This window comes from Antechinus flavipes, chromosome 3, assembly GCF_016432865.1.
Source record: "Antechinus flavipes isolate AdamAnt ecotype Samford, QLD, Australia chromosome 3, AdamAnt_v2, whole genome shotgun sequence".
NCBI lineage: Eukaryota > Metazoa > Chordata > Mammalia > Dasyuromorphia > Dasyuridae > Antechinus > Antechinus flavipes.
The window spans coordinates 61,139,809-61,157,959 of record NC_067400.1 but is presented as its reverse complement, the minus strand read 5'-3'; the positions used below and the strand labels follow the sequence as shown (position 1 = coordinate 61,157,959).

General features: G+C 35.4%; 1 protein-coding gene across 3 annotated transcripts in view; it reads right to left on the bottom strand.

Moving 5' to 3' along the window:
• Positions 1-18,151, bottom strand: part of EPHA4 (EPH receptor A4) — a 167,109-nt gene that overhangs the window by 65,323 nt on the left and 83,635 nt on the right. For all 3 annotated transcript variants that reach the window (XM_051983470.1, XM_051983469.1, XM_051983467.1), the window contains exon 5: positions 7,754-8,092. In XM_051983470.1, coding sequence (XP_051839430.1) covers positions 7,754-8,092 — 339 coding nt within the window. The remainder of the gene's footprint in view (positions 1-7,753; positions 8,093-18,151) is intronic.

The window sequence follows — 18,151 nt, the reverse complement described above, 5'->3', positions numbered from 1 at the left end:
GTTTGAGAAAGCTTAAAACATTCTGGAATTTAAACATTTACCCAGAATCTTCATCTACCCTGTTAATTTGCACTAACTATGAAGGAAGAGTTTGTTAAGCAAAGGTAAACTACTCTGGTGATTTTGAATTGGTAAAGTTTAAATTATGGAGACATAATAAGGTTTTACAGGGCTTGTCTGCAATTCTTTCTAAATCAAAGGTTTTCTGGAAGGCCACATGGGAGGTCTTTTTATGGAAAGATTTACTTTTAATTTTGAACAGTCTCCCAATATTACCCTCTAAGAAAATTAAATAAGTATATGGCATTTTATATTATTCAGCAAACTTCCTGCCAGTACTGCTTTCTATAGCAGAAGGAGGTATCTTGTTAGTGTCATGAAAAGTTCTTCTCCATCTTCTCCTGCTAAACAAACAAACAAACAAACAAACAAAAAAAAAAAAAAAAAAAAAAAAAACCGAATAGCTACAGCATTATGGAAACTAGTTTGGACAAATAATAGCTTGAGTTGGGATGGAAATTGTTGAGAGATGGATTTTTAGATCCATGTAAGGAAAAATTGTTCTAACAATTAATTACACGAGGGAGGAAATGGCCTGTCCCAGGAGATATTCTCCTCCTTCATGTGCCCTCTTCCCCCAAAAGCCCTTTATCTCCCTTACCAGGAGGCTTCAAGCAACCGCCATTCTCAAGAATGGTATTCAGGGATGAGTTAGATTAGATTATCTCAATGATCCCATTGAAATCTGAAGTTCTATTTATTCTCTGATGCCAGAAAATTCAGTTTATTCTTCTGGGTGTGTGAAGAGAAGTCCACATGTAGCGCGTACCAAAAGTCTTAATTTATTTTTAAGCTATTAATGCTTAAAACTGCATTTTTTTTTGAGACAGCCATTTTAGGCTTAAAGGATTATAGGTTAGAGCTGGGAGGGATTGTGGAAATAATCTCAGGCAACCCACTCATTTCATAGATGAGCAAAGTGAGGTTCAGAGAGATGAAGTGACTTCAAAAAGTATGTGGTAGAGTCAAATATTCTGATCCCAAATCAAGAGTTCTTGCCATTTCACTAATGATTCTCTTGTGGTAAACATAGGGAGGGCAAGATCAGCACTTATCAATGATTGTGTCATTCAGGCACTGCACAAAACATTCACTGAGTGTCTATTATATACAAAAGACACCATGTGAGCATTAGTGGTGCCACATGTGATAATACCGCGCCATTTTAGGGTCATTTTTTAAACTATACAGTTATTATGCTTTGTGGGGAGGGTATGATTTATCCATTGATAGAACTGCATTCACTTAAAGAAGCATAATGTAATTCCAATTATTGGAATAGCTACCCCATTTATGTCCCTGAATCTTCTTTTTTTCCTTCCATCCAACCTCAGATTTACCAAAATAATCCTTTTAAGGCAGATATCTGATTATTTACACTCCTGATCAAAAAATGATTAAAGTCTCCTTATTTTCCCACAAGATAAAATGTGGCCTCTTTCTAGTCAAAAAATTCCACAAGTTCATGATTGATGGTTGGTGATGATAACCAGTATATATACAATGCATTAAAATTTGAACAGTTATTTGCATGCATTTTTTTTTGATCCTCCCCCAAACCCTATGAGGTAGTTACTAATAGTATTTCTGTTTTACAGATGAGGAACTGAGGCTCAAAAAGGATCAGTGCCTAGTCTAGGATCACACAGCTACTATCTAAAGCAAATTTTGAGTTCATTTTCCTGTCTTGAAGTCAGGTACTTTATCTACTATATCAAGTTCTAGAATTAGATGAGATCTCAGAGATCATTTTGTCCAGTCCCCTCAATTTTGAAGAAAACAAGACCTAGGAATATTAATTGTTCTTTTTTTTTTTCCAGCCAGTTAGTATTGCTATATCAAGCTAAGCATTGTATATCTTTTGCCTCCATTTATTCACAGAAAGAGCACAGCCTCCTAATCTTTCTATCAGAATCTTTATCTTCTCCAATGCTCACTTATATGTCACCTTTTCAGTAATACTTTCCCACATCCTTCTAGCTGCTAGTGCTATCACTTCAAATTCCTTTGTATTTACATAGTTGCATATATGCTATGTACCTCCTTCAGCCATCTAGTCATAAGTACAGCAGTTGCCAGAGAAGTCTACAAAAAAACAAACAAATAAACAAATGATTAAACAAAACCACAGGTCTATCTTTGGGTGGCTGAAGGCCTTCATTCACATTTCCAATGAGAATTACTTTATCTGGCTTAAGTGGAGACTCAAAAATCCATCAGAAGACATCCATCCCAATCAGCTAATAAATGAACATAAAGCAGGATGTGTCTTTGAGAAGAGTTTCAAAAAGGATAGAATATTCATTTGCTACAAGCCAGATGCCCCACTGTATAATGTTAGACTTAGATCTCTTCGAATGACGTCAGTCTCCTATTATGCCTTTCCCATATGAACATATTTACACTGATATTCCCTTAGACATAATACTCGGTTGCATTATTTCAAGCACAAACATATACAAACCCAACATCAGAGGTGTGTTTGTGATGTTTCAGAATTTCTAAAATCCATTCCTCATGTGAGCAGGTGAGTGTAAATTGATCAATGAGCATCAACAAGCATTTATTGGAACTTAGCACAGATGGGGAGGAGGGCAAGAGGGCAGAGTGGCTATCCATGTGGACTTGAAACCATAGGAGGTTCAAGTCCCACATTTGATACATACTACCTATAAGACTGGGCAAACCCTTTAACCTCTCAATACATCTTTAAATAACCAAAGGTTGCTGAAAAGGTACTGTCCTACATTGGTAGGAGTTTCCTCACTAAAAAATAAATCCTCTATACCAATAAAATCACAAGTCTAGTCTTTATCAAATATCAATAGTGTGCTATAAGTGGTAGACATTTGGCCCTCAGAAAAGGAAAGACCTGAACTGTACCAATGTGGGACAACCCTCTAAACTTTCATTGTCTATAGGCAGCTTTCTGAGACTCTAAGTGCTAGAACAAGGACATCAGTGTCAGACTTCAGCTGAAGTACCACTAACATACCAATAGTACTATGTTCAGTTCCAGGTACCACAGGATTTGTTTCTACATTATTATTTATATCATTATTATTGTTATTAGGTGAATCTGAAAAGGTAAAAAATATAAATCATAAGTCACTTTCAAATGTGCAGATTAGGAAAGGCTGTTTTTTGATAGGTAACTAAAGCAAGTTTGTGATTCTGCTTTGTAACTTGCTTCTCCAAAAGTCAGGAGAATCACATCATTTAAATGTGTATACCATATCAGAGTCCTTTATAGCTTTTCTTTTTTATAGCTAGTCTATCACTGGAGAATTCATTTTAGCTTTCCAGTTACTTCATTCTGATGTTATTTATGTCAACCCTTCAGGACAATGTAGAAATTAAGTATGTTACGTAGAGTTATTTTGTCAAAAAAACAACAGCAAAAAAGCTTGTGTGGGAATAAGAAAGTTTGAATTCTGATATCATCAGACTATTAACTCTCACTAAATGACTCTGAGAAAGTCACTCTCTTAGAGTGACCACCAATTGGGCAGAAGGAAGATTCTGAATGGGTCTAAATGCCGTAGGAGAAGCTAGAAAGCACTCAGGCTCTAGGGGACTCTCAAGATTGAGGAAAATCTTATTACTGTGTAGAGGGGGGAAAAAATCAGTGTAAACTGAGTGGGTCTCATCTCTGACCCAATAATGCCTTTTTGCTGCTGTCTGTGATATTGCTCTGGAGTCTTAGGAAAGGGAAATTCAAGCATGTATATTCACTTTTAAAAAGTATATCATGAGAAACAGAAATTCTTGATCTAAGCTAAATGAATCATGACACTCAAACATGCCTGATAAAAAAGGACTTTAGAAAATTCACTTAAAGACAATTAACAGGCAATATAAGGCTTCACTGCTCTTAACAGCAGTGAAATGCTTCGAAGTCTACCAGGAATACTTTATCAAAAATTACATGTGAAAAAATGCCAATATCTTAACCCCCTAGTTACGAAAAATGAAGTTCCCTCCCTTTTGTCATAGACATGCCTCTAATGTCATTTAATTTCCATTATAATGCTATCATCACCAGTCTGCTATTAAGCTAAATCTTGGTGTCAATTCCACATCAGGGCTTATATTTTAAAATTTTGCTATCATAAAAAGAAATGTTAAATGCTTTTAAAATGTTTGATAAAAAAGTTTGAAAAAAGATAAACTGCACATTATATACTTATTGGACTAAGAAACAACAAATGTAAAAATTATAAAATTGACTGGAATCATTCTATCATATAATGTTAATGCTAAGGAAACAATGAAATTGCAAATACAAAATATTGACACTGTAGATAATAGATTTATGAAATAGAAGTATTCAATCTTGGGTACAAGTAAATGGCAGTATCCTTACATTGTTGAGTTAAGCTCAAGAATTGATATCATCCAAGAGAATCAGAATAGGAAGGAGAGAGAAAATCTTGTTCTTTGAGCTAAGAATAATAAATGTACTATTTACCTGATACCTTTGAAATGTAAAAAGACTCATTGAGGAAGGCTTTTATCTTATGGGGTAGATCCATAGTGAAGGACCCAGGAAAATCATCCATGAGAAGCACCCAGGAGATATGGATGAGTTTTGACATATGAGAAGCGAGGGAGGAAATATCTACATCAATTAAGACTTTCTCTCTGAGGTTACCTTCTATCTATTTTGTATTATATGTAATTATTGACATATTGTCTCTCTCATTAAAATGTAACTTCATTGAGGAAAGGAACTCTTTTGCTTTTCTTTGTATCTCCAGAATGGAGCACAGAGCCTGCCACATAGTAGATATTTTAAACAATTTTTGTTGAATAAATGGATGAATGAATCAATGAAAAATGTTGCTTAAGTGTCTTCTATGGGCAAAGAACTATATTAAATACTAGAGGAGTAGGAGGTGGATAACAGCCCCTGTCCTCCAGAAATTTAAATTCTACTAAAATAGACAAGAAAAACAATACAATAGTAACAAATATATATGTGTGTGTGTATATACAATATTCATATACATGTTCATTAATATATTGATAATGAATACAATATGTTCATATATTATTCATATATAACATTCATATATATGAATATTGAAATATTCACATATATATTAATATATTGTGAAGCTCATCAAACTTCCTAACACTCTGGTAAGGTAGGAACAATAGGTATTGTAGCCTCTCTTTTAAAGACAAAACACATAAATACATGGATTAAGGAATTTCAAAGCCAAAAGAAGACTAAGAAATTAGGAGATTGGTAAAATATTCACATAGGAGGTGGTCCCTGGGCCACACAGAAGCCTGGGACTCCTGAGAGGCAGAGATGAGAAGGGAGTGGATTCCAGGCAAAGGTGATAGCCTATAGAAATCAACAGAGCAGAAAATAGCAAGTTTTGTTGAGAGGACAATTAGGAAGCTACTTTGACTATAATTGAAAGAGTAAGCATGGTCTGTGAAATATTAAATATTAAAGAAATATATATTATATGTAACAATTACTTAACAAAAATTAAAATTTGTGATAGAGACACATACTACAAAGAAATATGAAATTTTCTGAAGCACTCTCATTTCTCCTTCCCCTTTTCTACTTTTGCTTAAAATCTTGAGGCAGGAATTGTCTTGTTTTTATTTCTTTCTCTTAATGGTATTTTCCCAATGGCAAGAGAAAGAAAGATCCCAGCCCCAGCCTCCAGCACACTGGGTAGCCTCCAGTGAAACAATTATGGAAGGACATAAATGTGTATGAACAAGCAAAAGTAGATTTTGTTCTACATCTTTGGAGGGAATATTCCCATTGATAAGATTACAGCCACTGGAGAGAATTTTCCTAAGTGGGGAGAGCAAGGAAGAAATAGAAGTTGAATTGGATTGAATGAATGTGTAAAGTCAAGTCTCATGATCTTCAGTGAACACACAACTAAAATCACCAGAAAACTGTACTCATGGTAAACAAGACATTATTACAACTAATGAGATCAGCTTTCCCATTCTAGCCTGCAAGGCACAGCAGTACACCCCCCAAAAGATGCACAGAAGAGAATGTGTTATATTGGGTACTCCTACTGGGAAGTGAGGGGGATCATCTCATTGCCTCCCAACCTGCAGATGGCATCTCTATGTGAAGCAATGTTACCCCAGACTACTTATACTCTGTGGCTCAGAGAATCTGATGAAAAAATAAGTGATTCTGTACTTGGGAAAGGCAAAAGAGGATAATTCAAATGAACTCATTCAAAAACTGCACTTGGTTAATAATAAACATTAGCTACAGGGGCAGAGCTTGATCTGTTCATTCCCACTATCCATCATCTCAAATATTTCTTTCCTTTTGTAGCTAAATTACCTAAGAAGGCTGTCTTTAATTGGTGTTTCCATTTACTTTCCTCTCACTTTCTTAACCCTCTACAGCCTGGATCATTCAACTAAAACCACTTTCTCCATAGTTACCAGTGGTTTCAACCATCAAATCTAATAGAGTTTTTGAAAAAACATATTGGAAAAGAAATGCATTTGGAAAACATGATAGGCCAAAGTCTATGTCTATTGCAATTTTCCCTTTTAAAACAAGTATCATACAATCATAAATACCATTAAGTCCATCAAGGAAAAATGATCAAGAAGGAATGATATTATTATTTATGATTTATAGTTCCCTTTTAGTATTGTGGACTATCTTTTTTATACTCTTCTATGAGATTAAAGGTATCATCCTATGTAATTTTTTCTCCCTATTCTCTCAGAGCTTCCTTCATTGGGCCTATGTCCAATGGTCTTCTTGCAGAGTGTCTTACATTTTATAGATATCAATAGGACACTTGAGTGGTCAACTCAGACAACATGGCCAGCCTACCTTCTTTTCAAGTTGAGACTCCAAACAAACTATCTCCTTTTATACTCATTTTCAAAATCCATTTTAGCCCACAGAAAGATAGAGACCACTATGGCAAAAACAAGATATTCTCAGAACAAGAACCCACAACTGTCAAAGTTCAGGATTGTTCAAAGTCAAAAAATAATGGCAGAAGTGTTTATTAGAAATCCTGAAATATTTCAAAGTGGTCAGGGCATATAAAAGGAAATAGAAATCAAAGATATATTTTGGGAAATAATCTGAACAGGTCCTAATAACAAAGTTCTTAACCATTCTATAATTACTCAGTGATGATTCCCTCATACAGATACTGCTTTTGTCAGGAACTAATTAGAAAAAATGATTTTGGTAAAGGAAAGAAAAGTTTTATGAAGTTACCAGTCATGAGACAGGAACATTTGGATAAAACCAGAATAAGTTAAGAAGAATGAAAGTTTTCAGTCTTAAATAAAAGGGAAACTGGACAAAAGTCATTTGTTTGATCAATAACTGTGTCCCTGTAAATTCATGTGGGAGGGAAAAAAGTATGGTCAAAGAAGAAAAAAGTATGTTCATGAAAATTACATATACAGTCCTGGGTTTCAGTCTTATTGAATAGAGAAAAGATTCTTCCTCCTTTCGTTTCCATAAATAGGCTATTCTTGATTAAATAAAAATTTGCCCTAGCCTCTGGTAAAATACCGCTTATAGATTTTTCATTAAACTCATGGGGTTCAACTTCATTTGGAAAACTTTAACATTGCCTTTGGATAGGATGACACCATGCTCCATTCCCCATAACAAATGTCAATTTGACACCAGAAGGCAGACAGAGGATCCTACCTGCTTGGTTCGTTGTCACAGTAACTGAAACCGACTGGTCATGACTTGGGCTATATCTGGACACTCCATTCACGGCCCAGATTTCGAAAGTATAGTTAGTATGTGCCAGGAGGTCTGTAATGGAGACTTTGGTGCTCTTGAGGCCGTTCTGCTGGGGCGTGTAGTGAACTCCACTGCCACAGGACCGACACCGGCTGGGATCACCAGCACCACACTTCTTACATACTACATTGTAGGAAATGTCCTGGCGGCCCCCCGTGTTCTCAGGACTGCTCCACTCCAGGTTCACTGATGTTTCATTGACATTTGAAATCAAGTTGAGGGGAGCAGATGGTGGACCTGTGGAAACAATCAAATACAATATATGTTACACACAAGGACCCGAAAGTCTCCTTTAAAGATATCTCAGAATCTGCTCACTCATTTATATGAAATGAAAGCATTACAATTAACACATCAGTACTTTAAGCATGCTCAAAGTTAAGGGTTTTCTGAAACTCAAGGGCAATAAAATAGCCATGATTACACAAGAAATGCTAGAATCTGGATTTGAATCCATATCTCCCATACTATGGTAGGCTATTTACTATACCAAGTTGTTTCTTTAGCAAAACAAGCCTATAGTGGGGTCTTTTAAAAGAATCATCTGACATAAAGTGCTTTGGTGAAGTTTCATTTTAATTCCTGGGAAAATAATCTTATGTCAGGTGTTCCTTTGACAGATGGGATAATCTTACATCAGTCTCTTATGTCCAACCATATCTTACTTTGAAGTAGCAGAGAACCATAATACAGTTTCTTTACGTCTCAATTTTTATCATCCGGAAAATGAGTCTAATAATACAATCATAGTTCCTGGGGCTGTTATGAGACCCCGTTAATTAATGTTTACAAACCATTTTTGCAGATAAAAATGTTACACAAGTACAGGTTATCATCAATGTTATTATGGAAAAAAAAATTAAAAACCAGGTAAATTTTTACAGATCTGCCATTGGCAGCAGAATGTGAAGGGTTAAGCTGTTTGAAGGTAATTAAGAGAAACTGGTTTAACCTGGTTGTATGGTGCAGAAGGCTCAGCAATTGAAAGTTATCAGGTCAGAGCCTGAAAAGGCTGGTTCCAGGCCCCTCCTCCTTCCTTTCAAAATGGAAAGAACTCCATCATGTTCTTTATTAATTCACTTATTCCCAGTGACATCAAAGAGATTGGATAAATATGAGTTAAAGGGATGATATAGGTCCCACTCATTCTGGAGCTTGTGGGTTTAAATGATTGCTTTAATGATGGCAGTTTTGAAGGAGAAATGCCAATTGCAAACATAGTGTTTAGGAAAGAAAAGAGGCCTCAATAAGCAGTGATAAATATTCTTGCTTTCTGCAAAAAAAAAATAGGAGTCTGTGCAAGGAAGCCTAAGAGTCTCCCTAAATCTGGGGACAAGGGCAATTTTTAAGTCGGAGCTTATTCCAAGAGATCCATGAGATAAAATCATTGCTAGATGCTAGAAAAGGACCTTGAAGATTATCTATTCCAACCTTTTAAGTCTTACAAGATAGAAACTGAGACCTGATAGATGAGTGATTTGTTCAGGTCCCCACAGCCAATGAATAGCATATGTATATGCTCTTTCCCTTCCAAAAGAATGATCTAAATCAAAATCCTTTGAAATATCACAGCTTGTAGTTGAGTTCCTCATTGTTAAATAAAATAATATTGGTAGCAGGAAGGCAGACCACCTTGAAACAATGGAGAGCGTATTCAGGGGGCCTGAGTTCAAATCCCAACTCTGCCAAGTACAGATTACTTTCTTAACCACGGACAAATCATGTAAGCTACTGGGACTCAATTTCTTTATTCCTGAGAGAGCTGTCTTTGACATCTATGCTTTTATGAACTGTGGGGACAAGATCATTTCGAACTATTTAGAGGAAAGATGATGAAACTCTGTGTGATTCTTCAGTCCTTTCCATGGTCCCTCAACTACAGTGACTAATTGATCACTTACTGTTCTATAAAGGAAATTTCTGGCTTTCTTGCTAGAACTTCATGGAAATTCTTTAGAGATTTTTTTTTTTAAATCCAGAGCTGCAATTTTCATTGGTTCAGGAAGCTTCTTGTGAGGGAGTCCCCCTGTTAATACAGACCAGCACTTTCTCTTATAGTCTTAGAGAGTTATCTAGGACACTAAGAAGTGATTTACTACAGACCATGTGAGTCAGTATGTATCAAAAGCCGAACTTGAACTTGGGTCTTTCTGAATTCTATATCAGCTTTTATTCTCCAAGCCATGCTCCCTTTCCCACAAGTAAACCATTGTAGAATGTTAAGAGGTCACTTACTTGTCAACTTATAGGGGTAGGCATTTATTATTTATTATTTGGTTTGTGGTGATGGATGGTAAAAGGATTTTCGTGATAACATTTAATAATTCACTATTCTTGTCTCCTCATACAGATTAATTGAGAGCTTGAAAAAGATAATGTCTCTATAAACTCTCCCTTGGGCCTATTTATTCTCTCCATCTCAACACCAATATCATCTATTCTTTGGTAAATTTAAACGGGGAAGAGGAGGGGGTGAAAGACTGAACAGTCAATGGGGGAGGAAGCATGATGAAACAGAATGACTCTAAGGTTTGGAATCAGAGGACTAAAGTCCAAGGCTGATGTCTGCTATTTATTGACTGCTGATCTTGGGCAAGTCTCAGTTTACTCATCTGTAAAATGAAGGGGAAGGACTAGATAACCTATAAGACCCTTGTCAGTTCTAAATTTATAATCCTATTGATTTCATTCATATTTTCATCAGTAATGAGTGTTAATTAATGAAGTTAGAATTCAGATCCAAAAAAATCTTGATGAGGGAGAACAATGATGCTATAAAGTTTTCAGCAGGCAAATGATGAGTCTCTCATTTAGATTCCAAATCAAATATATGCGTGTCTGTGTATAATGTATACATGTTGTATATATGCATACATGTATGTGTGTATTTTTGTGAGTTGCTGTCCTTTAAAATCTAAGATGACCAAGATGACATCATTAGATCAATATACAATATACCCATTTGTGGCTGATCAGATCAATACAAGCTAAGCACATTCTACCACACATCAGAAATAAATAGTCCATCTGAACATTTGGAATGGAGATGACTCTAAATTTGCACATCACACCTCACTTTTGTTTTTATACATATATAATTAAATGCACACAGCTACCTAACTACATATATCTGGAAAAGATAATCTTGTCTAAATCTTTCATTTTATAGATGAAAAAAATGAGGAAAGTTGAGTAATATACCTAAGGTCACATAGAAAATAAGCATCAAAGACAAAATTTGAATCCTGGTCCTCTGATTCTAAAGCCAATAACCTTTATAACTATTCCAAGAACTCTAATTTCTTGCTGCTTTCAAGCTTCTATTCCATTTCTAAAAACAGATCCCATAGAATTTTCCATGGTTTCATTTTCTTTCTGTTTATTGTGTCAAATACTGAAGTCATAGTAAAGAGAGAGACAATGTCATTTCTGTTGAAGCCTGCTTGTCCCATCCTTTGGCAGGTAAATGGAAAAACAGAGAACTGGTATCTTTTCAGAAGTGCCAAATGAAGCCAATAGTGGCCATTACTGTGAAATACATTGCTATCTTCCAGCACAAAAATATCATCATGTCTTGGTCTCTTTTAGAGATTAGTTACTAGTTCCTATGTTACAGTAACTTTCAGGTTAACTCAAAATGACTCTGAAACCCATTAAGTTTACTGCCAAGGTTCTGTGTCCATTTTCATGTGGGAAAATGTGCCACTGTGAATCAAGGAGGCAGCGGGAAGAAGTCAGTCATTAGTATGTGGGACAAGGCAGTCATGGCAGTATCTCAACAGAGAAGAAATGGAGCAGAAACTAAATAGGCAAATGGCAATGGGTCCCAGGGATAGAAGAAGGAGCCCTGTACTGAAAAGGGGGATGCCAATGGACTACAAAATGGAGGGCTGGTGGGAAAACAACAAAAGCATGGGAAGCTTCTTTCTAACAATTGTTCATAATTATGAAGGCAGAGCTCAGGGAACAGGAAATGAGGATTTTTTCATGTTATAAAGTCAATCTCTCCCAAATAATAAGAAAATTCCATTGTCAGTGTTCTTCCTATGCTTCTTCTCTTCCCTTGCCCCCCACATGAAATCCCCTTTTCTCAGCTAGCAATAGAAAAATCTCTATCACCTAAATGTAAAGCAGAGAACTTGGACTTGATTCCTAACTATATGATTTTCAGCAAATCATATACCTCCCATAGAATCCAATTTATCCAATTATAAAATGAGAGAGTTGACTAAAATTAACTTTCTAATCAGTTCTAGATCTAACTCTTATAATTTCAACATTCAACAAACCAACTAGGGAAGAGAATTTCAGAACTTCACTCAATCTGGTCCAAGTGATTTACTTCATAATACTACCTTAAAATAATTATGGACAAAGAAAACATTTCCTTTAGATAAAAGAAAATCATCTGGCAGCAAGGTGGTATTGGCTCTATATTTGTAAATGCCAAAGCATCAAAATTTCAGCATCTAAATAATGGTGGAAATGATCCCTTGAATGTTTTGTCTTATTAAGCCAAATAGTTGGAAACATTTGGAAATATCTCAGAAATGAAATCATTTCCTAGGAGTAAGTAGTCTTTGAAATCTAACTGTCTGAAGCTGTCCTCCTCATATCTATTATGACAGAACTATATTTGGATGGCAAGTTAGGAGTAAAGAGGATAAGGCTTACAATAGACAATAAGGATCATATACATCATTAAATATATTTTCATTATCAAAGAATGAGTTTGTGGTGAAGGGGGATGTTGCTTCGCTTTCTCGGGGATCTAGCAACCATGCTAATAACTTATTATTCCTTTGTTAGGATCATTCCAGTCACTGATTATTGGGACAAAGTTGGGGGGGGGAGGGGAGGAGGAGAAGACAATCACATTTAGGAGACTTTTTAACCATGATTAGCCTGGAAGTAAGTTGTCCAGATATCCTTCAAAAATGGAATTATCCCATATTGTGGAGTCTTGTCTGAGGGATAAGTCTACAGTGACTGGTGGCAGAGAGCAAATATCTTCAAAAACGTGAATTGAACTTGTCATGCCAAAAATTTGGCAATTCTATCCACCCAGTAAAGAAATCCTAAATGTGTTTTCACATTTTTTCCCCAAATGTTGAAATGTAGATGAACCCAAAAGTCCCTTCCAATTAATAATAATAAGTCAGCATTGTTATCACACTATAATTCAGTTATGCTTTTATCCTCAGTGTTTATTAATAGAGAAGAATATGGGTTTGAAAAGAATTTAATAATCTGGAATGATAGGCAAATCCAGAATAACAAATTTTAATGGACATAGACTAAAATCTCAGATTAAGATTTAAAAAAATGAACTATCACATGGACCCATGATATGGAAGAAAACCTTGCTTAATAAAGCAATTAACTTTGACTTTGGGGTATTTTTGGCAGATATACAATGTCCACAAAGTAAAACTTTCTGGTCAAAACTATGTTTAGTTTGGGACATCATATTTTAGGATATTGGCAAATAGGATGAAAAGTAGAATGGCTGGAAAACTCAAACTGAATCTTATGAGTATGATTGAAACAACTGAGAGAACATTTAGACAAGACTTGATATCAATTCTAAAAATTTTGAAGGACTGTCATGAAGAAAGTAAGGATTAGATGTATTCTCAGAAAGCAGAAAATTATAGGGAGGAATACTTCAGATCAATAGAAAGAATTTGCTAACAAATATAGCTGTCAAAAAAAAAAGGAGAAAAAAGAAAAGGGAATGTAGTGTTCTAAAAGGTTTTAAGTGGCCTTTCATTAGAAGAATTCAAGTAGAAACTGAGTAAGTATCTGCTAGACCTACTGAAATGAGGATTCCTGCAGGAAAACTAGACCTATATGACTATTAAGGTCCCTTTCATTTTTAAGCCTCTAAGGTCCAAAATAGTATCAGCCTTCCTTATTACCCAATTCTTGTGCTAGTTGAATCAGGAATTCTGAAGATATGGTAAAATCTCACATGATTACATTCACTTTCTGAAAATCATGCGTAACTGTTACTGAAGCTACAGTTTTTATTACCCATGTTTTTACATATTGTGTTTTTATGAGTAACATGCCTTGTATTTTATGAGAAACTGCCTCAGTGTGGTGTGGAAATGATCCTGCATTTTGAAATGCTTTACCAGCAAGAGTACAAGTACTGGCAGGTCCTACTAAGCCAAAAATAAAAAAAAATAAAAAGTCCATGGTGGACAATGTGCTAGTCAATCTGAGGACCTGTCCAACTACATTTTAAGAAATTCTTCAAAAAGGGTTTGGCATAAAGAAGTAACTTTTTTTTTTCATTCATGGCAACTCATGTAATAGTCTATGAAAGTGTGGGAGGAGTTGTGATTAGCATAGAAGGAAGGTGTATCCACACAGATGAAATCATTAATCTCAGAACTAAGAAACCGTGCCTTTTAAGGATGCTCTCTGGAAGCCTGTGGGTGAGTGTTGGTTGAATATTAAATTAAAGTTTCTTTTGACGAGGCTAAGGACACTTGAAAGGAAGCACAAATATTGTGACCACAAGACAAGTCTATTCTGGTTCATGGCCATTGAAGGATAGGAAATCCAGTGTACCAAACATAGGCTCTGTACAATAAAAAGGACTTAAGGAAAAGCACTACCAATTTTTCTTTGTTAAAATCCTTTAAGCATCTTAATCTAATGGAATTATAAGGACATTAATTATATTTCTAGCACTATAAGCCAAAAAGCTCCTCAATTTTTGTATTCAAGAAACAGGATCTGCTAGCTACCTCAATAAAGCATGATCATTCAATCCACATTTCTTAAGTGCTTCTTATGTGCCAAACATTGTATTAAATGCTGAGGATACAAAATGAGGTAAAAGATATTCCCTGCCCTCAAGGAGCTTAAGATCTAATCATTTTCATATGTTGAGTTAGAGGGACCAACATTCCATTGGAAAAAAAAACAATATATACATACACTTAGGTACCTACCAAATAAATATACTATAATTGGAGGAGGAGAAAGAATCAGCAGCTACCTTGATTAGGAGAAGTCTCACATAAGAGGCCACTTGAGATGAATAGTGAAAGAAGCTACAGTTTCAGAGACAGAGATGAAGAGGGTATTCATTCCAGGTATAGGAGATAATAAAGACAGAGTGCCACACAAAAAAAGGAGTTGACATGTCATATATGGGGAACAGAAAGACCTATCTATTTCTACCATGGAGGATTCTTGAGCCTGTCAAAGTAGACTGGAATCAGGTTGTGAAGATTTTTAAATGCCATACAATGAAGTATTAGATCCTAGAGGCAATGGAAATAGGACCCGAAGTATCTCATGACTTCACAATTACTGGTGGGAAAATGGCATAAAAACCTTCTTAGTTAAAACCTTAGGCAAAAATCCATATGTATAACTTACTGCCATCTTCCTTTTATTATTATCTTTAATAGAGATCCCCTCAACCCAATTGAGTACTTCTCCAATGACACCAGTGACAAAATACATCTATGTGCTAATTACCATTAAAAGAAGAAAATTACAGAATACCTGAGATACAAGGGGCCTGATTCATATTTTGTACATTTCTCCATAAGAAAGGGGCACTACCCTTTTTTGCCATTATGAATAAATTTAATGAGCATCCATTCATTTCAGTGGTGTAAAATACTATTTCTGCATCACCCAGCAGGATCCTGGTGAAAGGTGCGACAATGGATAATTATTATTTTCTGGTGGGATGTCACCTTGCATTCATTTGACATTAACTTGACAGTGTTAAACTCAAGGTAAGCTGTAGCCAATTTCTAATGCAGATGTAGGATTCCTATATGAGGGAAAGAAGTCTTTGTTGTCTTAACCAATCATGGGTTCTCTGGTGGTGGGGGAGAAGAGAAGGGGGAGGAAAGGAGGGAATGAGAACAAGTTTTGTGATCTGAGCAATGAGAATGAGAAATTGAATATGAGTGGCTTTGTAAAATATAAAGCCAACTATGGCAAGCAATAAAGAACATGCTAATAATTTCATAGTTCTCCCAGATCACAGAAGTTTGGAAGCATATGTGCTGATGTATTTCTAACATCTGACAGGTAGGTGACCCCGGGAAAGTGTCTTCACATTTCAAAGACTCAATTTCCTATGAAATGAATTTAATAGTACCTCCCTCAGAAGTGCATTAGGCAGGTCAAATGAAATAGGCTTGTACTATACATGGGCTTTAAAAAAACTGTAAGTTATTACTACGTTTGCTTCTTCTGTTTTCAAGGAGCAAGGTCTGAGTTCAAATATGACCTCAAACATTGTGTGATCTTGATCTAATTGCTTAATTAGTCTAATTGATCTACTTGCTTACACCTATTTGTCTCAGTTTCCTCATTTGTAAAATGAGCTGAAGAAAGAAATGGTAAATCACTCCAGTATCTTTACCATGATACTCCAAATGGGATCAGAAAGAGACAGAGATGATTGAAATGCTCAAATAACAAAGTTCTGTTGTCATCTTTGGCTTCATCCCTACAGGACAAGTGAATGTCATGGCCATGCGAATCCTACGTGAATGATAATATGGCCATTGAACAAAGATATTTTACCAACGGTAAATTTAGATAGATTTTGTTATAAACAAATATATAAAATTAACTCTTTGACACTGATCCATTTGTGAATCAACTTTAGAATATCTGATAAATAGAAGAGAATCCTTGTTTAAAATAACTCCCCTTGTCCCCTAACCAGGTGGAATTTGACTAGATCTTCCTAGGAACAAACTTGGAATGCTATATATGGCATAAATAGCAACATCTTATTAAAACAGCCATGATAATGGCAATCAGAGATGGGTTCTCTAAAAGGCCAAATGTAGGTGTAGGCACAGAGTTCCATATATCATATAATGCCAAAGAGTCTCCCCTTCTGAACTCTGGAATCAAGATTCAAGTGCAAACCTGTCATCAGCAAAAGCCCACATAGAATAAAAAAACAAAACAAAGCAAAAAATTTTAGACAAAACTTAGAACTCATCTTGTTCATGAACATGAATTTATAAATAAAACCCAAATACTTCCACAAACAACTGATGCTCATTATTGCCAGATGTATCACCACCATTTCACTAGTATGTGTGGGAAGGCCTGGTAAAAAACATTTTTATAGAGTGGATTAAAAAAAAAAAGTTTGTAAACTGATGAGATAAAATTAAATCTATTCCAGGCTTCAATAAAAGAAAAAAACACAATGGTAGGAATGTGACAAGTAGGCAAAACAACCTAGATTTGTTTTGTGTGATGAGTGGCTTCCAGGGCTAGTAGATATTTTTAATGCTGAATGTATTTTTAACCATCATACTAAAAGCCAATGCCTAAGCCATAATATCAAGGCTGGTTGTAGACACAAACAGTTCTCCTGTATAAATATGCAACTCTTAAAGAGAGCAGCATCGTTAAGTCCCTCAATAACTCTGCTCAAATGCCAAGTCAATTGGTACCAGGTACATATCTCTGAAAGAAGCAGATCTTGGGCTGCTTCTCCCATTTCAGAGGACTTCATTAATCATGTACAACTTTGAGACTGTCAATAATACTTCAGAGTCTTAGCTGTAAAACCCTTCAGATAAGCCTTTGTTGTTAATCTCTCTCCAGTTGAAGAAAGACAGGTTATAACACAGAGTAAACACTTGGGATGTATAAGTTTTGATTATGAAATAAAACCCATGCTTTCCCCCCTGACAGTTGTATATGTTGTTGCTACTAATTGCTTTCTTCCAGCCCCTGTTGCTGTGGGTGAGTTTACATAAGGACTGCTGTTCTGGGAAGCCCCTTTTTCTATAAATGTATGGATATTCCTCATTCTTTTATCACTAAAGTTTCTGTAGTCTCACAATAGTTCTGGCCAAAACTCAGCAGTCCATTATGAAAAATAGGCTCATCAGCTTTTTTCATAAAGGGCTATCTTCTTGAAGACTTAATTTGCTGTTGAAATTTTAGATACTATTCTAGAGCTCTTCTATACCAAAGACCTTTCTAAGAATGTCGTCTTTTCTTTCCTCGCTTAATTTCTTTATAGTGAGAATACTAGTTAATTCATGTATAATTGAAATCATTTATATAATCAAGTCTCAATTATCCGAGTCATTAGAGGGAAGTTTTAATGAAGATATATGCCCCCAAAAGCAGTTTAAAACAGTTGTTTACATTTGATTTTTAAAAAATGCAATTGAATGTCAGTTTATCACTTTAATAGCCAGTATCTATTAACATTTTCAGTCATTTTAACTTGCTCATTTGGCCTTATTATGAAGTAGATCCTATAGGTATTGA